Source organism: Pimephales promelas, chromosome 13 (assembly GCF_988280905.1).
Source record: "Pimephales promelas chromosome 13, fPimPro1.hap1.1, whole genome shotgun sequence".
Taxonomy (NCBI): Eukaryota; Metazoa; Chordata; class Actinopteri; order Cypriniformes; family Leuciscidae; genus Pimephales; species Pimephales promelas.
This window is the reverse complement of record NC_142781.1, coordinates 32,252,266-32,274,178: the sequence shown is the minus strand read 5'-3', so window position 1 is coordinate 32,274,178 and position 21,913 is coordinate 32,252,266. Positions and strand designations below refer to the sequence as shown.

The window sequence follows — 21,913 nt, the reverse complement described above, 5'->3', positions numbered from 1 at the left end:
CTTATGAGGCCAAATAAAAACACACATCAAAATTTAACTTTAATTTGCTTCAGGGTTGCAGTAGGAAGAATGTAGTTGCAGCAGCGCCACCTGGCGGCCAATCGGCGTAATGACGTCAGTGTGGGAGACGTTCTCAGTTTAGAAACCAGATGGATGAGGTTCAGCATACCGGTGATGCTGGCTCATAATACAGATGTTTTCAAAATCAGAAGTAGGACTATATCCTCTTGAGACCAGGAACAGACTTCTGTTTTCTCACATTATATTTCAGAGAATTTCTCTGACACATGTCACAGGTTTCACCATGATAACAACTGCTTGGTCTTTAAAATGACTGGCATTCATTTAGTGATCAAATGTAGCATTAAGGAAATGTTATAATATTTTTGTGATTATCATTTAAATGACTACTTTTCAAATTGTTTGCCATAAATCAACATCTCAATAAAATTTTATGGTAAAATATGACTTTCTGTTATCAAACAGGGCATTTTTATACATTGTAGTGGGAAAGCATGTTTATCAGGCAGTTTGGGAGACACAACAAGTAAATAGGGAAATAAATTATATATGAAATAGATATTATTATGAAAATGTTGCCAATTATTACTCTCATCATTACACTTCTTTTTCTTTACACATTGCCCCAGCCTATATTAATTTGCAAATTAGATTGAATGAAAAGAACTACGAATGTATTTTATGGCCACATTTTGCATAAAGTAAAATGGTAGGCCCTATATCAATTAATTCCTTCATATCTTTCATAATATAGTTGAGAATCATCTTTACACAAAGTTTGGTCTGTAAAAAATCCTGAAACCTAAAAATCCTGTATTGGTAAATGAAAATGGCTTTTTACAGTTTAGCAACATATAGATTTTTGTCAAATATTTTCTGGATCTCAGGAGGATATTATTGAGCAAAATGTGTAAAGTATGAAACTGTTAAGTGGGCAGTTCAAAATAAAATATAAATCTATAAATGTGAAGTTGATGACTTATGATTCAACGAGTGATACAATGTCTTGGTTTTGATTATTATTATTTTTCTTCTCTTGAAATTGTCCATGATACGGCCTTCCGTGGGATTATATAACACCCAAACAAACTCTACCGTAAATCAGAGATTCAGATGATGAGACATAAAATGTGGTAATGTTTGTGTTTTGAATAGAAGGACATCATGATCAGTCACCTATTGATTTTACAGGCATGCAGTTTCATCATGTGGCGACATGCGCACTCTTACCTTTCATCCGCCATTACCGGGGCCGGGGCGTCAGGAACACGGGTGTGTGTGGCTGTTTATTCCGCAGCTGTGTGTGTGTTGATGATGTCAGGGTGATGGGTGACGGTGGAGATCTCCCGTTCAGCATCAGCTCTCCGCATCCTCCATAGACACCGCGCGACTGACGCTAGTACACATGCGCAGATTCTACATCAAACTTTACGCTTGCTTCGTAACCAAAACCATTTGTTTTTATTGATAGATTGACTAGAGTAGTATTCTAGATCGATATAGGCTAATCTATTTAGCCTATCTAATATAGGCTTGTGTTCACCCAAATATTTAACACGGATGTTTGTGATTTGTACTTTTTTTTATATGACGTGTAATAAAAACCCAATGCTGTTTCTTCTATTGAGTTCACGGTAATCAATATTATCAGCAGTCATTATTGCGGGAAAAACGGGGAGGGAAATGTATCGCTCCATCTACTGGTTATAATGAGGTCGTACAGCAATTTGAATTTCTGTCAGAGAGTCGTTTAAACTGGACAAATAGACTACAAACAAATCATAAGCTATGTACGTCGAAACTAGCCTATGTGTTAAAATAAACGAGATAAGATTTATTCATTTTTATTAAACCAACAATCAATATGAAGAGTGTAAAGCAAATAAAATAAACATTCATCTCATTTTTTCTGTCCCCTGCACTCAATGTTTTGTTTAGTAGGCTAGCTAATATTTTTTGCATGTACTGTAGCCTACATTCATAGTTAAATGTGAAAGGTGATTATAGTTTATAAACTGGCCTAGGTGTTTTATAGAGCTTCATTCTTGAGGCTATTCCTAAAATGAAAATGTTGCTTAAGTAGCCTTTACGTATTTAATTTTATTATATAAAATACCTATATTACATTAATTAGGCCTATTATCGTTATTGCATACAATAGGCTAATGTTAAATAGGCATACTATTAGTAATATAGCTATAGTGATAACTAAAAGCTAAATCCTTGCATTTATTTTCTTTCTGTGTAGTCTTTAACACCACTAGCCTATTCTGTTTTGATAGATTTTAGGGGAATACCACAGGCCATAACAACAAGCCTATACATACCAACAAAATACCACAGGTTTTAAGTCCAGTTTCACAAATCCTTGTTTTCTCTAGGTTTTGTTTGTTTGACTGCTGTAGGCTACTGGGATTTTTCAGTCATTTTTCATGAATGTCAGGTTGGGGAAAGTTGTCACATTTGTATTGGGCAAGTCGTCACGTGTTTCTGTTGTAGCCTAATTTTACATATTTTTTTTAACAAAATCCGCTGGCCAAATGTTACATTTTGCCTTTTCGTATTTCAATGCTTTTCTCTGTCATAGTTTCACCGTTTGAAATTTGCTGCAAAAGTTCCAACTATGACGTAGGCTATACTAATGTAGCCTAGTATATGACGTACTAATTATGACGTATATTGAGGAACTTGCTACAATAGATCAGCGAACGGTTTTTTTTTTTGTTAAAAAAAAAAAAAAAAACCGAAAAAAAAATAAATAAACGAACGGTTCTCGCTTTGGCTATTTGTGACTGGCATGTTTGGCTAGAGCTTTGTTTTTGATACTATTATAAAGTCACTAATTTAATTAAAACGTACGATTGATTGTTTAAGCTTTGTTGTATTTGATTTTTGTACCACATCGAATATATATCTGTATCATCATATATTCTTTTTTTTTTATTAAACACACTTATTTACAAAAAACTGTCATCATATATTCTGTATAGCCTATTTTTGGGAGGTATTTTATTAATGTTATTTCTATTCCAAACAATACAGGGAATTGATTTTATCAGATGTTTCATTCTTCAATCCTGCCTCTTCCTCTGAAAGCTTTTCTGAAATTATTTTATGCAGTATCGATTATTTCACTTGTCATGCTGTAATTCAATTATTAATGAAAATGATTTGCTGTCAACTGGATTCACTTCGAGCATAAACACCCACTTTCTGCTTTAGTTCAGAATCAGATCTCCTCATCTTCACGAATGAATATCTGGACAAGCATGATGTTATTTTCTGTGCTGCCATCGTGTGGTCTAAAAACTACCGCAAACAAACACGCCTAATTGATATCGTTTAGCGGGCAATTATGCTATAAACATATTCTTTGCTTTTGAATGCATTATCATATCGGCTTACCTAACAATGTATGATCTTGAAACACGATTTTAGCTATATCTGTCACAATGAGATGCATTCATGTGATTAGAGAAAATAACAGTTGATCCACATTGGCAGCGTAACAACAGCATTGAACGAGCGATTCCGTTAAATGTGCTACACAAATGAAGAACTTACATAGCCTAACGATCTATTTTTAATTATATTTCCGAGAAAATAAAAATATTATAGGTAGAGCTGAGCATAACTGAAGGAAAAACTTAAGTTAAGCTGCCTGTCTGTCATCTTAATTCAGAACTCTCATACTTGTGATCGGTTGCTATTTACAATACTTTCATTAACAATAACATGAACGAAGAATGATCAATACTCCAACTGCATTTATTAATCTTAGTTGAGGTTAAATTCAACATTTTGCCTTACATTGTGAAAATCAAAAGTTGTATTTGTTAAAATTAATACACTGTGAACTAACATGAAAATACAAAGACCAGTTGTATTTTTATTAGGCTAACTAACATTAACAAAGATTGATTAAAAAAATGACTTGTTAGTTCGTTAATGGCCGACATTCACTAGTTAACACGTGAGGCCTTAATGTAAAGTGTTACCAACTGATAAGCTAATAGTCGTTCGTATGACAATTTTACACATTTTTAATTTAGAAAGATGTGAGCGATTTATAAACGGACAGCTCGTTTTTACTATAAAACGAGGTGACGTGCAAAAGGAAATATAAACGGCATTATAGAAGAATTACAGAATGTAGCCTATAGAAGCTTTAAAAATGTATAAAGTCTTAAGACTACAGACTATTTTTTTTAAATTCCCCACACCCCAAAATATGTGTTTGAGCAGATGTGTAATGCCACCACCAGCCAGCAGGGGGAGATCGACATACACTGCAGATGAAAGACGATGACAGACGTCTAACTCTTCCGATTACAAGTTGAACAGCTGTAGATCTTTGACTAAGTTTTCTCTTTATCATATTACTACAACATTATTTCCTTATGAAGTTTTTTTTATTCCAAAAACTTGAGCACCATCAGAATTTAAAGGGATAGTTCACCCAAAAATGATCCAATGATGTAGCTTACTCACCCTCAGACCATCCTAGGTGTGTTTGACTTTCTTCTTTCCGCCGAACACAATCAGAGTTACATTAAAAAAAATATCTTGACTCCTCCCAGCTGTTTAAACTGACATATTTGGGCTACAAAAATATTAAATCCATCCTAAAAGTAATCCATACGACTCCAGTGGGTTAATAAAGGCCTTCTTCTGAAGTGAAGCGATGCGTTTTTATAAGAAAAATATCCATATTTAAAGCTTCATAAAATATAACCACTGGCTTCCGGCACATTCATGAGAGAGTTGAGGGTGACCTCTGACCCAATGTACAACGCTTCAAGTATATCACTAACTATATCAGTTGTCTTTAAGTTGCTTATTCATCTCACAGTATTACAAACCCTCCATACTTGAAGAAAACGGACCAACATGTAACTTAAACAAGCTTGTTTTTAATGGATCTGCAAAATTGTTTGAATTTCCAAAGAGAACGCTCCCCTCCCTGACACGTATCTGGACTAGAAGAGATACTTCCTGTGAATTACAAACATGGCAAAACTTACAAAAGACCCCAAAAAATCCAAAGAAACCAGCATGCAGGAGAGAATGAGTAACTGAGTGAGGGGGGGGGGGAAACAAAAATACATTGAGGAGATTCAGAAAACAAGTCATTCTGAAAAATAAAGAACAAACTAAATTTAAAAACAAAACAAAAATGTATAATGCCATTCTCTTCTGAGCAAAAGGGTTGAATCCAGATGGTTCCACTCGGGCGTGTGTTGTGTGGGGTTGAGTTAGCAGGTCAAGCAGAGAGGAGAGGACCAGTGTGTGTGTGTGTGTGTTACAGAAAAGTGAGTTTAAATGTGTTTGGGGGGGGGGATGAGCTCTAAGGCTCTACATTAAGGCACCGGACGAAAGAAATCAAATCAAAAAACAAACAAACAAAAAAACATCTAGAGAAGATCTCTCACACTAACACACAACACTAACTCCAAAACACTGGACAAAAGTCTTCATCTAGGATGTCATAATGAACGCTACGCAGCTCCTCTGTGCCGACGGACAGCGTCTCCAGGTCCACTGACGCTCTTTATGTAGTGGTGAATGCGAGTTTGTTTTTCGTTTAAATTCATTTCATTCTTTCTTTAATCTTTAAAATAAGTACGAAACATGAAATGACTCTAATTTTTTTTTTTTTTCAGAAATAAAATGTCAGCAAGCAGTCGTGAGTGTGAGAAACGTTAGAGATGTGTTTTACAGAGAATCCCATTAGAAGGACAGAACGGAAGAGTGTTAGACAGAAATGAGGGATAAGTGAAAGAGAGAAAGAGAGAGAGAGAGAGAGAGAGGGGGGGATATAGAAGAACAGATTGTGTGTGTGTGTGTTTGTGTAAAGTGTGTGAGCAACTGTGTCTGTTCAACTGCAGCACTTGGTCTTCCATCCTGTAACTCCGCCTCCAGTGCTGATGTCCACGTTTTCACTGTTGGGCTCTTTTACGGGCGTCTGCAAAAAAAACATAAACACAAAATAGATTTAACCCTTGTGCTGCATTAGATTTTTAACACCGTTGAGTGCATTAAGGACCAAAAATGGCCACATATTAAACATTGCCTAAAATATTATATATTATTATTATTTTCCACTTTTACCAAGTTAAATCTTTTAACCAGCATCAGTCCTCATCATAACTACCAAAAATGTATTCAATTTCAGGATTTTAACCCTTTAATTACCAGTTTTGTTTGCGAAACCATCGATTTGTATAAGAGGAAAAAACACAAAAATTTAATTATTTTCAATAAACTAAATGCAAAGAGAAAACTTTAGATTTGGATTATCACAGTCCCACTTTGCAAAAAATCCCACTTAGCGCGTTAGAGACCAAAAATGGCCACCTATTAAACATTGCCTATTGCCTAAAGTTAGGGGTGCATTTCGACCCATAGGGAATAAATATGTAGTGACGTCATCTGGTGGAATACACTATATAATGCAAATATAATGCTTTTGCTTCAAAATGAAAGGATGTTTGTGCAAAAATCATGTTTCATGTATTACTGACAGCCTCAGATTTAAACAACGTTTTAATGGGTTTCAATGGGCCATTTTTGGTCTTTATGGTGCTGAGTGTTACTATTTGATCTACACAGTGTGTGTTATACATATTTTGCAAAATGGGATCACATTATTTACATGTATCCAAAAAGTCACAATTTTGCCAAATTTCATACCATTTGCATTAAAACGGTCAAAGAAATTAAACTGCAAAAGACCAAAAATGTCCCTAATGCAGCATAAGGGTTAAAAAAAAAAGATTTTGCTCATGTAAACATCACACTTTGAGCTTTGGCGCCAACTCGTTTGTTTTCATCGTTTGGGCTTTGTTTGGTTGGTTTCTGGTTGAGTCAGTGTTGCAGTCCGGCTGATCAGGATGTTTAAACAAACAGAGCGATGTTTTAATGGTGCCACAATGTTTATTCTTTTCACTGGAATCAGTGTTGGGTGTAACTAATTAGTTACTGTAATTTAATTACTTTTCACTTGAAAATGTAAAGTAAAGGCCTGTTCACACCGGGACGAATTTCGCGCGCGATATTCGTCGACGTTTAACGCCTCGTGACTAAACAATGGGCCCCAATGTGAGTGTTCACACCGACGCGAAAAACGGCACGCGTAAAAGCGTCATTTAAAAAAAAAAACGCCTCGGGTTCGTTTTTTTGGTTTGACGCGCCGCGTCAAAACCTATCCAACCAACGAGATTGGCGGGTTTGCTCACGTGTCTGGTACTTCTGAAGTTACAGTAAAACACAACTTGGGGGCGTTCAAACACAAAACGGTCTTGCCGAGCACACATACGGCGAAGAAGAGATAAGATACCTATGGGCAAGATGATGAGCTGCTGGTCTCGGAGCATAAAGAACTATATGATAATATTTATATTAGTATTTCTGTAATAATAGTATAGTGTAGGGTGACCAACAGTCCTGTTTTCCCGCGACATGTGTAAAACGATCACTTTGTGCTTTATAGAAATCTGAGTAGAGATGAGAACTGCGCATAGTGTGCATAGTGTCAGTTAGATTTTGACAAGTGAGGAGAGAACCGCTCTGCCGACTCTTTGTATTCTTTCTTTTATTTTATTTTCCTATTGTGACCAGATGTTTGTTTGTTTTCTCTCGCTCGATCCCCATGTATGAGGACGAGTGTAACGTTTGAGTAGGGCTGGGCAAAAAAATCGATTTTTCGATTAATCGGTTTTTAAAATGTGTTCGATTCAAAATCGATTCTCAACGGCCACGAATCGATTTTTTTCATATAAAGGGCTCGCGGACGCGGTGCTGCATCTTCTCATCTCTCTGCACTAGGCAAGCGCTGCAGCTGTCGATACACAAACGCGTTCAGGAGTCGGGAAATGACGGAATATTCACTTAACAATCGGGCCAGCATTGCATCGTAACCTATGATCGTAACTAACGTTTATCATTTTCACGTCTTTTTGTGTTGTACAAGCAATGTTAAACCATCCCATGCTCGCGCACTCTCAGAGATGTCTTTCACTGCCTCACAAACAGCTCGCCAGAAACAAACGTTTTGTCCCTGGATTATATCACTTTAACAGTTAAAACACGCGACATTATGTCAAAACTCTGGTCTTGGTGAGTAACCTCGTAAAGACAGTCGGTAATGTCTTAAATTAGCATTAAACGCGTGTGACAGAAAGTTAATGAAACAGTAATGGATTCGGGCACTAGTTCTTAAAGTGAACGCAGCCATTTGTGTCAGTCATTAATTCTGTTGTCATAACAACAGAATATAGTATTAATTGTAAGCAATCAGAATTAAAAGCCTTTGTATTTAATTCAGTCTGGACTAAAAAGACTATCCAGTGTTATTTTTCATTGCATTACTTTATTCAGTTTCTGTAGTATTTCTGACATACCCAAAAAACTACCCCAAAATGTCTCTTAATTTGTGTCTTTATTCTATTGTATATATTCGTGCTACTTTTTTCAATTTAATTCAAAGATTGAAATCAAGCTTCCATACATAAACTCTTAAAACAAAAACAAAAAACAAAAATAAACAAAAAAATTACATTACCATTTAGGTAAGATCAATGTAAAAAAATGTCTAAATATTTATATATTTATTTATCTATATCTATCTTAAACGTAAAATAACATGATACTGTTTGATCAAGCTGTGCGACTGTTCTGACTTTTTTTGCACATTGCATCAAAATCCTGTTTATTCTTTGTATGCATTTAGTGTACCTAAAATAAAAAGAGTTTTATATACAGGTTTATGGCTCTTAATTTCTTTGTATTAATTAACCACTAGTAAACTTATGTCCACTGTTCTTTTTTGAAAATATAGGATTTGTATTACATCTTCATTATAGTCGAATCGAGAATCAAATCAGGAATCGAGAATCGAAATCGAATCGAACTGAGAGCTTGTGAATCGAAATCGAATCGAAATTGAAATGTGAATCGATACCCAGCCCTACGTTTGAGTGGTTTTATTAAACGCGGGGAAATACGACAACTCTCGTCTCTCGTGCATCTGTTCATCCGACAACTAGTGTTATGTTTTTATCTCAACTTTGCGTTACACATGTCCTGTTTCCACGTCCTGTCCTGGCTGTTTTTAAGTTATGAAAATGTCCTGGTTTTCAAAAAAAACTGCTGGGAAAGATCAGTTCTACAATAGTCGAATCAGACCTTTCTGAAATCGAATATTAAAAGTCAGCCCTAAATCATACCGATGGTCATATCAGTCAGCGATTCCAGAACTCACCTTTCTGAGAATGTCTTCTGCTAACGTGAGGAACGCCTTCTCGATGTTGATGTTGGCTTTTGCACTTGTCTCGAAGAAGCGTATTCCGTGTTCTCTGGCGATCTATGGATCAGCACAAGAACAGTTAATAGTGGTCGACTGATATTTGCCATCGGCTGACAAAGTTGTCTTTTTGGCTAATGAATGAGACTTTTTTGAAAACACGGAGAACACCCAAAAAGTTCATTTTTTTTTTATTTCATATTAATGTTCTAATATTATATAAACTAGAAAAATACATTTTTACTATCTGTAACCTTGTTAATCCTGAGCCATCCATAGTCTCTCACCTGTTCCCCCTTGGCTTTTGGTACGATACGTTTATCCTCCATGTCACACTTGTTGCCTAGCAGCATCCTCTCCACATCCTCGTTAGCATGCTGCAACAAACACACACACGTTTGAGACGATGTATTCTTATACTGTCCTTACAAATAGTGACATTTAGACAGACACTCCAAATTAAAGAGGCTTCAGAAGTCTCTGAAAAAACAACTACTGAGGAACTTAGTGTTATAACAGTGGTGCGAGTGACTTATTGATATGAACAACACGACACAACCACATCCCTAATGGAGTCTCGTTTTATGAATTCTCTTGAAATTGCTGATTGTTGGGAAATTCTGCATGAATCAACACACTGAAATTCAAGAAGTCAGCAGTTTCACTACACGGCTACATATCTTTAAGATGGTGTTTTTACAGGACTGGAACTTAAAGTCCTACGCCAGCGTTTCTCAACTCAAAACGGGGGCGCAGGTCTGTTCTATTTATAATAATAAAATAATAAGTAGCAATTAACCATATGATCATGCATAATCAGACTAGTAAAATAACTTTTAAAAGCTAGAAGAACGCACTTGGTCAATCCAACCAAATTTGGCCACAAATCCATGTCTCAAAAATCAAAAACTATGCAAGGTAATGTGTTTTGTGCAGTCAATTATTGGCCAACATTTTCCTATTGAGGCCATGTCATGTTAATAACTTAACAATAACCCTGGCTTAATGATATGTAAATTAAAATACTGAAATATCAAAATGTAATATCAATACTACTAAAATAGCACTGCATTAAGCTTTTGCACTTCATATTGCTAATACATTTTTTTTTTCATTTTAACACTTTTGTTGACTACAAAACACACAATCTTATTGAAACATCACTTCCTGAATGACTGTGTCTTTTCTGATGTTGTCAGAGGGTTGCAGTAATGTTATGTGGAAACTGACCTCGTCAATGTTTCTGAGCCATTTGCTGATGTTTTCGAAGCTCTTGGCGTTGGTGATGTCATACACGAGCATGATTCCCATGGCTCCTCTGTAGTAAGAGGTAGTGATGGTGTGAAACCGTTCCTGTCCCGCTGTATCCCTGCACAAACACAATCAAACACGTCAGTCCAGCCCAGGCATCGAATGAATCATAAAACACACAGGGATCGGTTGGCAATATCTGGTGACCATGTTAAGCAGCACCGATTGTACCCGACTAATTCCCCCTCGGCAACTGTTGCCGTCCGCCATTGCTCGTCAAACGCTTGTGTGATGTTCTTGTCTTTCAAATATGTTACAAGGAAATTTCACAGAATTTATTTAAAATGGAAAACAGTGCTGGGACATGAAGCATAAGAACACACTAGGGATGCTAACGATTAATCGACGATCAATTAATTGTTGATAATAAAATTGTATTGATTTGTTTGTGCGGCTCATGCGCAAAACGAGCAGCAACAATAGAATTATTTAGGTGCTTTAGCCCTTTATATGTGCAGTAAACTGTGTCATGGTGACGCCTACGTCACTGCACTACCTGACACTTTCAGCCGTTTTACTAGGAAGCCCAATTTGTTTTTCTTTTACTGACGTAACAGAATGGAAACACATTCCAGGTCATAAGCCACCGAAATGAAACCATGAAGAACAACATTTTTCCAATAGACCAGTCCCTGAACTGCATGCTAGCAACTCTTGTCATGCTTCAATGAAGTTTCATTTTGTATCCTGCATATCACCTAGAACTGAACAATATATAAAATCAATAATATATAGGCCTAGTTGATGTAATATAGTTGACAACATTACTAAATTGAGATAAGAATTCGTGATATTTAAATATTCCTTGTTAGTTTAAACTGATGTAAAATTAAATTGACAGATTTGCTTTTTATATAAAGCTGCTTTTCGCTTTTAGAAATCATTAAGACTTTTTTTCTCCCAGAAAAATGTGAAACGTGAATTTTATGTTATATGTGGATGTATGTATATGAATATGTTATATCATTTTCGGTTATTCAACATTTTAATATAATTTAAATATTAACTTAAAGCATTTACATAACACATTATCTGTTTGTATAATGTGTGTTATGAATATGAAACCATGCAAACACACACTAAGAACTTACCATATCTGTAGCTTTATCTTCTTTCCTTGCAATTCAACTGTTTTGATCTTAAAATCGATTCCTAAAGAGACAGAACAGAAAGAGGAATTTAAGAAAGACACTTAAGTGTAACTGCATTCACAACCCATTTTATTTCTGTAATCTTGAGTAAAACACAATGTTCAATGATAAAATGTATGACAAGACTGAATTTTATTCATTGGAAATTGATTGGGATCCACCCAATCAGGTGCTTTCGCCACCATCTATAGTGGTGTGTGGCACCGGTTTTGCTACTCTCAAATTTAAGTCTGGACTCTGGAGCCCTGATATAAACAAATACACACCGATTATGTAATCCTTATGAACCGTGCATTGCTCTCGCGTTCACTATAATGAGGAGATGGCAGGTCAGCAGAGTCAACTTCATCTTTGCAGCCGATACGGACTCAGAAAACTCAGTAATTTATTAATCAATAATTAAAATGCGATTTCTTTTGCAGCGTGCTTGAGCGCGGAATAGGCTAGGCCTATCCACAAGTTTCCTACGCCCCATGAGGCCTTGCGTCAAAAGTGGGCGCGACTTCCGGTTGGAAGTAAACAAAGCGTGACTTGACATGCTTGATACTCGTTCATTCAACAGTTGACAGTCATTCAAGTTATAGCGATCCAAACTAGCTAACGATGTGGGAACACAACCTCAACGAAATTAAAAAGGGTGAAATAACAGTACCTTTACCCTCCGCAGTAGTTGATTGGGAGTATTATAATAACATTATTAATAAACAATACTCATCAAGGCATGGTGACAGACAGTTGTGTGAGCTGACAAACAATTAAAATAAAAAATACACACTTAGTCATTGTGCTTTGGAGTTTATTCAAAATTATAAATGAATGTGCTACTTGAATACATTAACTGGCACATTTGGTATTCTGTCACCACAGGCTTTGATCCTGAGTTTAGGTGTAACATCAGTAGTGAACAGCCAAACACATGCTGATAGTTTATAGAATATTAAGATTTTAAACAAATGTACACAGGATGATTCGTTGTCTTTTGGGAGGTTGGTGGAAACTTCAGTCGTTGGCAGGATCACTGTGATTTCGTTTTCAGCTTATGTTCAAAACAATCACGTTTAAGCCACTGAACTAGTTTAATCCGGTTATACAAACAAACGCGAACAGCACATGTTGTCCCTGAGCTCCGTAACGACATCTCTCATAAAGATTTGCGTCTTTAAATAGTAAAATAATTCTCCGAAAAACAGCTAGCCTCTTCGCTAACTAACACACAAAATACCATTGGAATGCTGCTTCCGCCGCGTCACCGGAAGTTTCACCCACTTTATTTTTTACAGGAGCGCCCCTCGGAAACTTGTGGATATATCAGGCTTATTTGGGCTCTTTATGGTTAAGTGTTCACCACCAGTGTAATTAAATTAATAGAAATGTACGATTAGTCGACTAATAACGGCTTAAACGAGCGACTAATATTTGACTAGAAACATGTAGTCATGGGGCTGTCCCAATGCTGCATAATATTTTGCACTAAATGGCTCCAATACTGATTTTTTAACATTCAGTGTAAAAGTGTGGGATGTGTAGGCAATAGCATTCATTTATTTGTTGTAAAAATCATCAAAACTCAGGACTTGTGAAAATTTGCCTCTAAGGGCTTTAGCGTGGGAGAAGCTTTTTCAAATGAGAAACAAGACTGAACTCTCAAGTGCGACACAAAAAAGCTTCAAGTAACCGCTACACTATCTATAGCGATATCGAATGGGCATGTTCCTAAAAAGTAAAGATATAAACCATGAGGTTTAAGCAGCTCAAAGTAGCATCACAGTGTTCGAGTAGAGAGATCTCTACCGTTCAGAGAGAACACTAGCAGCGTGTGTTGTTGAGGCTAGCACGGACTAACACGGGCAGCCAGACAGAATGGAAAGGTTCATCTGTGAAACTGCTGAGAGTTTAATGGCCCAATTGCACAGTAAAAGCATTCAGACAAAAATTCACACTGGAAAATGACCTGAACAGATCGCTGGTAGCTATTTTGTTTGTCCTTGCCACACACACACACACACAAAAAAACTTATGTTTACAGAGAAACTTGGATTAGTAAGCAACTCCCACAAAACTCTGGCAACCATAAGCAATGTGCAAGAAAAAAAAACTTAGCAACACCTAAAACACCTTAGTAATGGCAGAGTAACAATCTAAATCACTCAAAACACTTTAGCAACCGCATTGTAACAACCCTCCTCAGAAACTGCATACACTAATCCACTCAAAACACTTTACAAATGGCAAACCAATTAACTAAATCAATCAAAAAACCATAGCATATAGTAACATCCTAAATTAGGCGACGCATCAGTTACCGTTCTTTGTCTGAGCACATTTATTTGCTCTATTACAGGCTAAACTGGCATTACTGGTAACCATTGGAAATCATTGGCCGAAACAGCTATTTTCGGTTCTGGGCTGAAATGGTTTTGGAGGGCCGAAACCAGTGATTAGCACGTCTCTGATGGCATGTTTGGCCTGTGACACAAAATATTTTTGCGATATAGCATTTCCTTGGTTATTGCTGTACCAAAGCAGATTATACACTACTTTAAGTAGGCATTATACAGAGATAAGAGGAAATGAAAATGCCATCGAAACTTTTCTGAAGACAGTGAGTCAGTTCCCCTCCAGTTCAATTCATATTTTATAATATTTTGAGCATCACAAATAGTTCCCTGCTGATGCATCTGTGCTCTCGTCTCTTCTTTGAGTCCGTCTTTAGTGTCCCGTCTAGCCAGTGTTTACACACTCTGTTACATTAACACACAAATGAGAGTTAAGGAAATTATTGTAAAGCAGTTTGAGTGCATATCCGGAACTAAGACCGGCCAATAGAAAACAAAAGAAATGGCAAGTTGCCAATTGTGTGTTTGGAGCAAAAAACGCCCGGTTCTGATTCATGACCAGTCGACCAGGGCATCTCTAACCCAAGTCACTCAAAATACCTCAGCAATACAACAATTAGAGCCCGACCGATAAAGGATTTTGAAAGCCGATACGATACAAATATTTTGGGGTTTTAAAATAAGATATTCCGATATATCGGCCGATGTTTTTTGAAATATTGTTGGATTTCACACACGTGTAAAAGAAAAGCTAACTTTTCTGCACAAGATACGTTTGATATTTTTTCTCTATGTCTAAATGTTCACTCCTCGAAAGTATAACGTACATTTTACAATGCAGGGATTGTACCTAGAGATATGCGAGTTATAAATACAGTAATCATTACTTTATTTAGGCAGAAAAAGTTCATTGTTGTTTCCAAGCTCATTAATGTTAACGGTCTTCCACTGATGATAGTGGCATATAGCTTTGTGGTTAGCTAGTCTATGATGAGCCATAATTTAGCAATAGATAACATCATACTGCAAATTGTAAAACATACATTTTCAATATAACAGGCCAAGGAGAGATGATTGAAGCGTGTTTTGTCCGTTTTTATTTTATTTTTAAAATATTCATTTATCCGCCATTATAACTACCTATACCGATATTTTGGAAAATGCCTAATATCGGCCGGCCGATATATCGGTCTGGCTCTAACAACAATCGAGTCCACTCAAAACGGCACAGTAACAACTTAAATCACTATTGCGTCCAAACGATCACTTGAATGATGAAAAAACAACCTCAGCAACTGCATTGTAAAGGCACTAAACATTTTATTACCAAATAGTCTAAACAGGATTTGTAGTGTTTTAATGTTCTAACAAAGAGTGTAACGGTACACACTAATGATTGTTCGGGATATTCCTTGGTTTTGATTTTGAAGTCACAATTCGGTATAGTTTTTGGCTATACAGAACATCTTTCTAACATTTACACAAGCATAAACCCGTAAGATGCAAGTTATGTGTTGAGGAAAACGCGTATGCATCAATGCATCTAGCAGCATTCATATGATATGAGGGTACATGCCGTTTTAAACTGTATGCTTATGAGTAACTTTGAAGCGCTTAATGTAAAGTATGTGTCATGGATCATGTAGGCCACTTTTCCCACAGCTGCACCCTTGGAGTCCTTCGTATTTTTTAAATATGTTAGCAACATCAAGGTAAATCAATATCTGATTCTGCACACAGAAGTGTATTTTTCTACGCATACATTAAAATAATAACTGCATTCTTTCAGTATACATGCATGCCGAAACGAACCCATAACAAAAAATCAGTACGAATAGGTGTACCGTTACACCCCAAGTTCTCACATGCAGAAAGACTGACCAGCATATTTAGCAGTAATGCTTAACAGAATTCAAACCACACACACACACAGCTGCACTATGGGTGGGAGCTGCTTTAAGAAATGATACCCAAATGAACAGCCAAAGACTGAGTCACTCTCATACAATACACACAAACCACCACAGAGAACGGAGTTAGAAAGATAATCAAAATTGAAAACTCTGATGAACATGAGAATTTAAAAACAGGAGACACACTCATAGTTTAACCTCCAGAAACATGTCAAAGTCACACTAACTCAAAAACAGAAGTCCGATGAGCAGAAAGTTTGAGCCACGGCCTTAAAGAAACCATCCACAAAATGGAACGATTCTCCCATCATTTACTTCACCTCCGCATCTTTAAAAACCTGCAAGTTTTTCTTCTGTGGAACTCAAGATAGTGATGCTATCCAATTCAAATGAAAGTGAATGAGGACTTGGAGCTTTAAAGATGTTGAGTTGACCAAAAAACCCTAACAAAGGGAATTCATAGGTTTAAAGTGACGTACGGGTGAGCAAACTGTTTGAGAAATCTAGTTTACACTGGCTAGTATAACACCAAACGTGAGGCTGGTTTAAAACTCGGGTTATACGAGTTCTGAATCTGAACACAAAGGACATGGAAGGGTTCCTGACAGGCAGCCAATCAGACCCCTTCCCATGAGCCTCTGCAGCTGTGGGGCCCCTCAGGGGTCAAGACTGAAGCTCCACCCAACTGAGCCAAGATCCTGTCAATCAAAGAAAAAGAATGCACTACTCCCAGTCAGAAAGGGGAAAAGTGAGAAAAGGCTCACTTTTTATGCATTTCAAAGTTTATAAGATAATAAATCATGAGTTTAATAGTGCAAATATGGTTAAGATTTGTGTGTTGTGTGTGTGAGCGTGTAAGGTGATCTTTCTCTTGGGACTGCAGGGAGTTTCCCGCGAGTATTTTAGGGCCAACAGAAAAATAGAGAGAGATGGACTTGATAAGTCAACATGAAATGACATTCATAACCCATATTATAATTAAGTGATGGGATATTTGAAAAAGGGGAAAAAATCCTTTAGTTTATCCATTTGATTTCTGAAACAAATCTGTCATTGGTCAAAACTTTAAAGGGTCAGTTCACCCAAAAATAAAAAGCGGTTGTGTCTCTTCAGGAAATTCGGACTAAACCGCTCAATTAATATGGATTAGTTTTTCCATCTCTTTGTTAACTTTTTGAAGAGGTAGTTGAGTAACAGTCAATGGATGGAAAGCTCTCAGAATTCATTCAAATATTAATACAAATACATTTGTTTTCTGAAGATGAACAAAAGTCTTAAGGGTTTGAAACGACATTTTCATTTTTGGGTGAACTATCCCTTTAAGTGACCTTGGTGACATCTGCTATAAAATAAAATAGCGTAGTTGCAGAGGTGGAGCTAGTTTGCCAAAGACTGCAAAAACTGTATATTTAGTGGGGAGAATACCACAAACATACATTAGTAACACAAGTAAATAGGGATTTTATAAAAGAAACCAACAGAAGGATGAGAGAAAACAGAAAGATTTGAAAAGAAATACAAGTGCGAATCTGGATTCTCGCTGATCTGATCACTTTAACCACAGTTTCCTGGCATTTCAGAACATCAACCTCGTAGCGACAGTTTACATCTGCCACCTGATCACACACACTTGCTGATGGCAACAGGAAGCCACAGGTTTGATGTGTGCACCTGACACACCGTCATGTGACTCTCAGTAAAGAAATAAAAACACCATTGTAAAAGGTCACACACACACCCTTGCCCTTCCCGAAACCAGGTCAATATTTGTTTTCAAACCTAATCATTACTATATCCAGGTTATTTTATAAGTCCAAAACAATCCAAGACAGTAACTTTATTCAACTTCTATATTAGAGTTATGCGTTACAAAATACAAGCAGATGCCAGATTGTTCGGTTTTACGTTAACCAGTACTGAATGGCCCATGTGATGTGATGTCAACCAAAATGTAAAGTCATTTCAGAGGAAGCTGAAGTTATGAGCTATATTTCAGTTCAAAGTAATTAGTATAATAACAAGCGTCAATGAATCCCTCACAATAGCCTGGAAGATCCAGAAAACCTGTGTTATATGAGCAAACCATTAAGCCAAGCCAATTTGGATTTCTTAAAATAATTTAAACAAAATTTTAACAAAACAAGCTTGAACATGCATCATATAAACTGATTCTAATTCGTTACAGGCCAACATCCTGGAACACTTAAAGATTAGCAAAAAACAAGCAAATATAGGCCCTGTTTACTCCTGGTATTAAGATGCGTTTTGGTCAATTGAATCACGAGGGAGACATTCCTGTTTACACCCAGTGTTTTAATCCATCTCTTTTGTCCACTTTCAATCACTTCTGTCCTGATTTATTCGAAGAGAGGGTCTATGGGTGGGTGGATGTATGGGCTTTTTCAGATATTTCGATCTAATTGAGAAAATAAGCTCATGCAATTTACATATGAACATGAAAGGAGAAAACAAACACACACAGAGCATCAGCTTTAGTTTCTGAACGCTGTGAGTGTGTTTTAGAAATCAGTTTTACGTATGTTTTACGTCTTCGAACCAAACGGCTCTCCAGCCAAATCCTATCTGGCTAGAACGATTCCCGTAATGTTTACGCATTAGGTCAGTAGACGGTCTTTTGTGGCTGTTTGAACACATTCGATCACATGAGCGATTACACTACAAAAGCAATCCGGTCTGTGTTTTCAACTATCTGGAAGTGGTCGAAAGTGGACGAGCTCAAAACGTTTTAGACCCCGTTTACAGCTGTATTTAGTGTCGTCCACTTGTGATCAGATCGGCCAAAACACATCTTAATACGAGGTGAAACCAAAACCAAAACAAATACTCTCCAAAAATATTATAAATAGTGCGACCTAAATATCATTGAATTATAATAATAAATAAAAACAATAATAACTAGAACAGGGGTTCTCAACTCCTTATTTAACACACCTGATTCAGATCCTCAGCTCGTTAGGATAGACTGAGACTGAGGATCTGAATCAGGTGTGTTAAATAAGGGAGACATACATAATATGCAGAGCAGTGGGTCGCGAGGACTGGAGTTGAGAACCTCTGAACTAGAACTTCAACATAGAATATGAAAATTAGAATTAAAATGCTTGAATTAAATTTTGATTTCATGCTGAGAAAGCTTGAGGTGAGTTACAAGATCTAAGGTTCTCTTCAGCCAAAACTCTACAATTGCACGATATTTCTTCTTCAAAATTAGACAAAATGTCAGTGCGAGAGCATCTAGTATCAGTTCTTTAAGATAAACGGACAGGGACGGCTGTGTCTAAATTTGCCCCGTGAACTGGTACGACACTGATATCTCCTGTTACCCCCAGAGAAATGACCCTGCCGTCCGTAAACTGAGTTCATGAGCATCTGCCGTATGACATTCTCATGAAGTTCCTGTGATTTAACAGGTATGGCCTGCCATGCTTCTCATTTTTGCATTTACCTTCAAGGGATCTAAACACAGAGGAAGAGTGAGGGTAAGGAAGTCTGTTATATTGCAACAATGGCGTCCAAACATTTGAATCAATCAAGACAAGCTGTCAATCTTGCGTTTACATGTTAAATGATGATTGACAGATGATGGATTTGACAACTAGGAAAGGTCAAATAAGCAGGAAAACGACTTTACATTGAAAACAATGAATCAAATTGAATGTGGCCCTTTTAAGATATTACTATGACTTCTAAACACAGTCCACTCAAAAGATACCTTGGAAAAACCCTGGCATAACAATATTGTAATTATTCAGTACAGTGGTACAATGGCAGTTTCAAAGTACTTTTTTGTGAAAGAGTTGAAAGATTGCAACTCTCACACCTGGCCATAACCCAAAAACTACAGTACCCATACACACAAACTAGCAAAACCACATCTCAAATGTGCCTTTTCCATGATATCATAATGAAATGACAGATTTAGCCGAGAACACAGTTAGGCAACCGCTCTATTGGCATAAATGCGCATGCGCAGTAGTGCAGCCGATGACGCCACATTACTGAACTGTTTATGCTTCTTTTTTATAACGTATGATCGGTTATTTCAACAAACTGACAGGCTAAAAGCACTAGTGGCACAGTACATTTGTTTTGAACTGTTATGTTAACAGGTTTAACAGTTAGGAGTGACGGATTTTTGGGGTTACTGCATGTAACGTTAACAGGCCGCTTGAACATTTAACCAAAGCAATTCACGATCTCATCTGGACGAAATAACAACTAGGCTAGAGATATAAGTCACTACACATAACGTTACATATTAATAAGTCGTTCATCGAAAAACTATTGATTTATAAATCATCTGGCATTAAATTGCTATTTGTCAGTCAACTCGCATGGTGGCGCGAACTTTAGCCAAATAACCTTAACAATAACATTGATCCAAATGACAGGACGGCGTTTAATAGATAACCTAAACAAGATTCACAACTCTACAACATGATTCTGAATCAACTGAGGTGATTCACTCAGCTGATATGAATCAGTTAGCCGGTTAGCATGCTAGGTTAGGTCAGAATCAAGGCCTAGTCAGCATGTATACACACATCTGAGCGCATTTCTCACCTAAAACAATGACAAAACCGCTCAGACCGGGTAGATTCGTGTGTGTGTCTCACCTATAGTGGAGATAAAGGTGGTGTTGAAGGCGTCATCAGAGAATCGGAACAGCACGCAGGTCTTTCCCACCCCAGAATCACCAATCAAAAGCAGTTTAAAGAGCAGATCATATGTCTTCTTCGCCATCTGAGCTATTATAAACACACACTGATGAGAAGCGAATAGAGACCAAGTTAAGTGTGTGTTAAATGGAAAGTGTGTGTCTGTTATCCGAAAACACACACCGGACAGTCTCTTCGCAGCTGAATTGCGTTGATTTCCTCTGTGGACTCTTTTTTATATTCCTAAGGATATATTTAAGATGCGTGTTTCCTCTCAAAGCGTGGTGTTTGGTGTTTTTAATGTCTCAGTATTTCTTTCTCTCACACACTGTCGGGACAAAATGGCTCCTCCGCCCGACTTTCTTTCTTCAAACTACACCGGCGATCTGATTTAAATGAAAGCTATTCCGCTTCATCCCAGCGATGCCGAACCGCGTAGATCTCGTTTGACAGCCGGTTCCGTAACGACAGTCCTTACCGGGTCCGTTTGTGAAGTTTAGAAGAGGACAAACACATAGACGACCGACCAACCGCCGTCGCCTTCGAATGGAGCCACCACGGCGACACCCTAGATTTCAGAGCCACGCCTCTCTTCCCGCCCCTACGTCAGCGCCCGGGCTTCTGATTGGCCGACCGCGCCGTTTTTCAAATCGATCTCGGACGCTGATTGGACGGAGCTCAACGCGTCCGGTCCGGATACTCTGACGTAGCTTTTCGGGGAGGGCGAATGCAGCTGGCGCAGCCCAGAACCTGGCCCGTAAACGACACTCCGTGGCCCGACAGCTAGTTTCCGTCCCGGACTAGCGTTGCGGGGTGTGATTGGATCACCGTGACGAATCCAGATGTTTAGTCAAACACGGTGACGTCAGTCCGGGCGTGTCGCTTTTAGAGCATTTCCAAATGACAATGAATATAAGTTATCCGCTGACAATGCTGAAACGTGGTACTTTTCAAGACACACGAACATGTGCAAACCCATGCTTACTCAGTGTATATATATTTTTTTTAATATGTTTTACGTTTTAGGCTACATTTAGGCCTATTCATTTTTGTTGACGCTTTAATCCAAGTTGAACAAACTTTATTTAGGTCTATTGATTGATTTTATTTTATTTCTTATTGCCCGTGTAAGTTTGTGTAATTGTTATTAACTGCAATGTATGTTTAAGGTCTTTTTACGTATTATTTCTCGTTTTAG

The 21,913-nt window shown here is 37.4% G+C and overlaps 1 protein-coding gene across 2 annotated transcripts; it reads right to left on the bottom strand.

The window, feature by feature from the left end:
- Nucleotides 1-5,361: 5,361 nt before the first annotated feature.
- On the bottom strand, nt 5,362-21,278 carry rab10 (RAB10, member RAS oncogene family). Of its 2 annotated transcripts, XM_039647992.2 has the most exons (7): nt 20,899-21,041; nt 20,674-20,805; nt 11,728-11,788; nt 10,556-10,694; nt 9,613-9,702; nt 9,284-9,385; nt 5,362-5,986 (listed from the first exon to the last, which is right to left on the bottom strand). In XM_039647992.2, exons 2-7 carry the CDS (start codon nt 20,798-20,800, stop codon nt 5,900-5,902), a joined length of 606 nt encoding a protein of 201 aa, XP_039503926.1. In that variant the 5' UTR covers nt 20,801-20,805; nt 20,899-21,041; the 3' UTR covers nt 5,362-5,899. The 2 variants fall into 2 exon arrangements, with proteins under 2 accessions (XP_039503926.1, XP_039503925.1); XM_039647991.2 differs by having other exon boundaries at nt 20,674-21,278.
- Between the last annotated feature and the right edge of the window lie 635 nt (nt 21,279-21,913).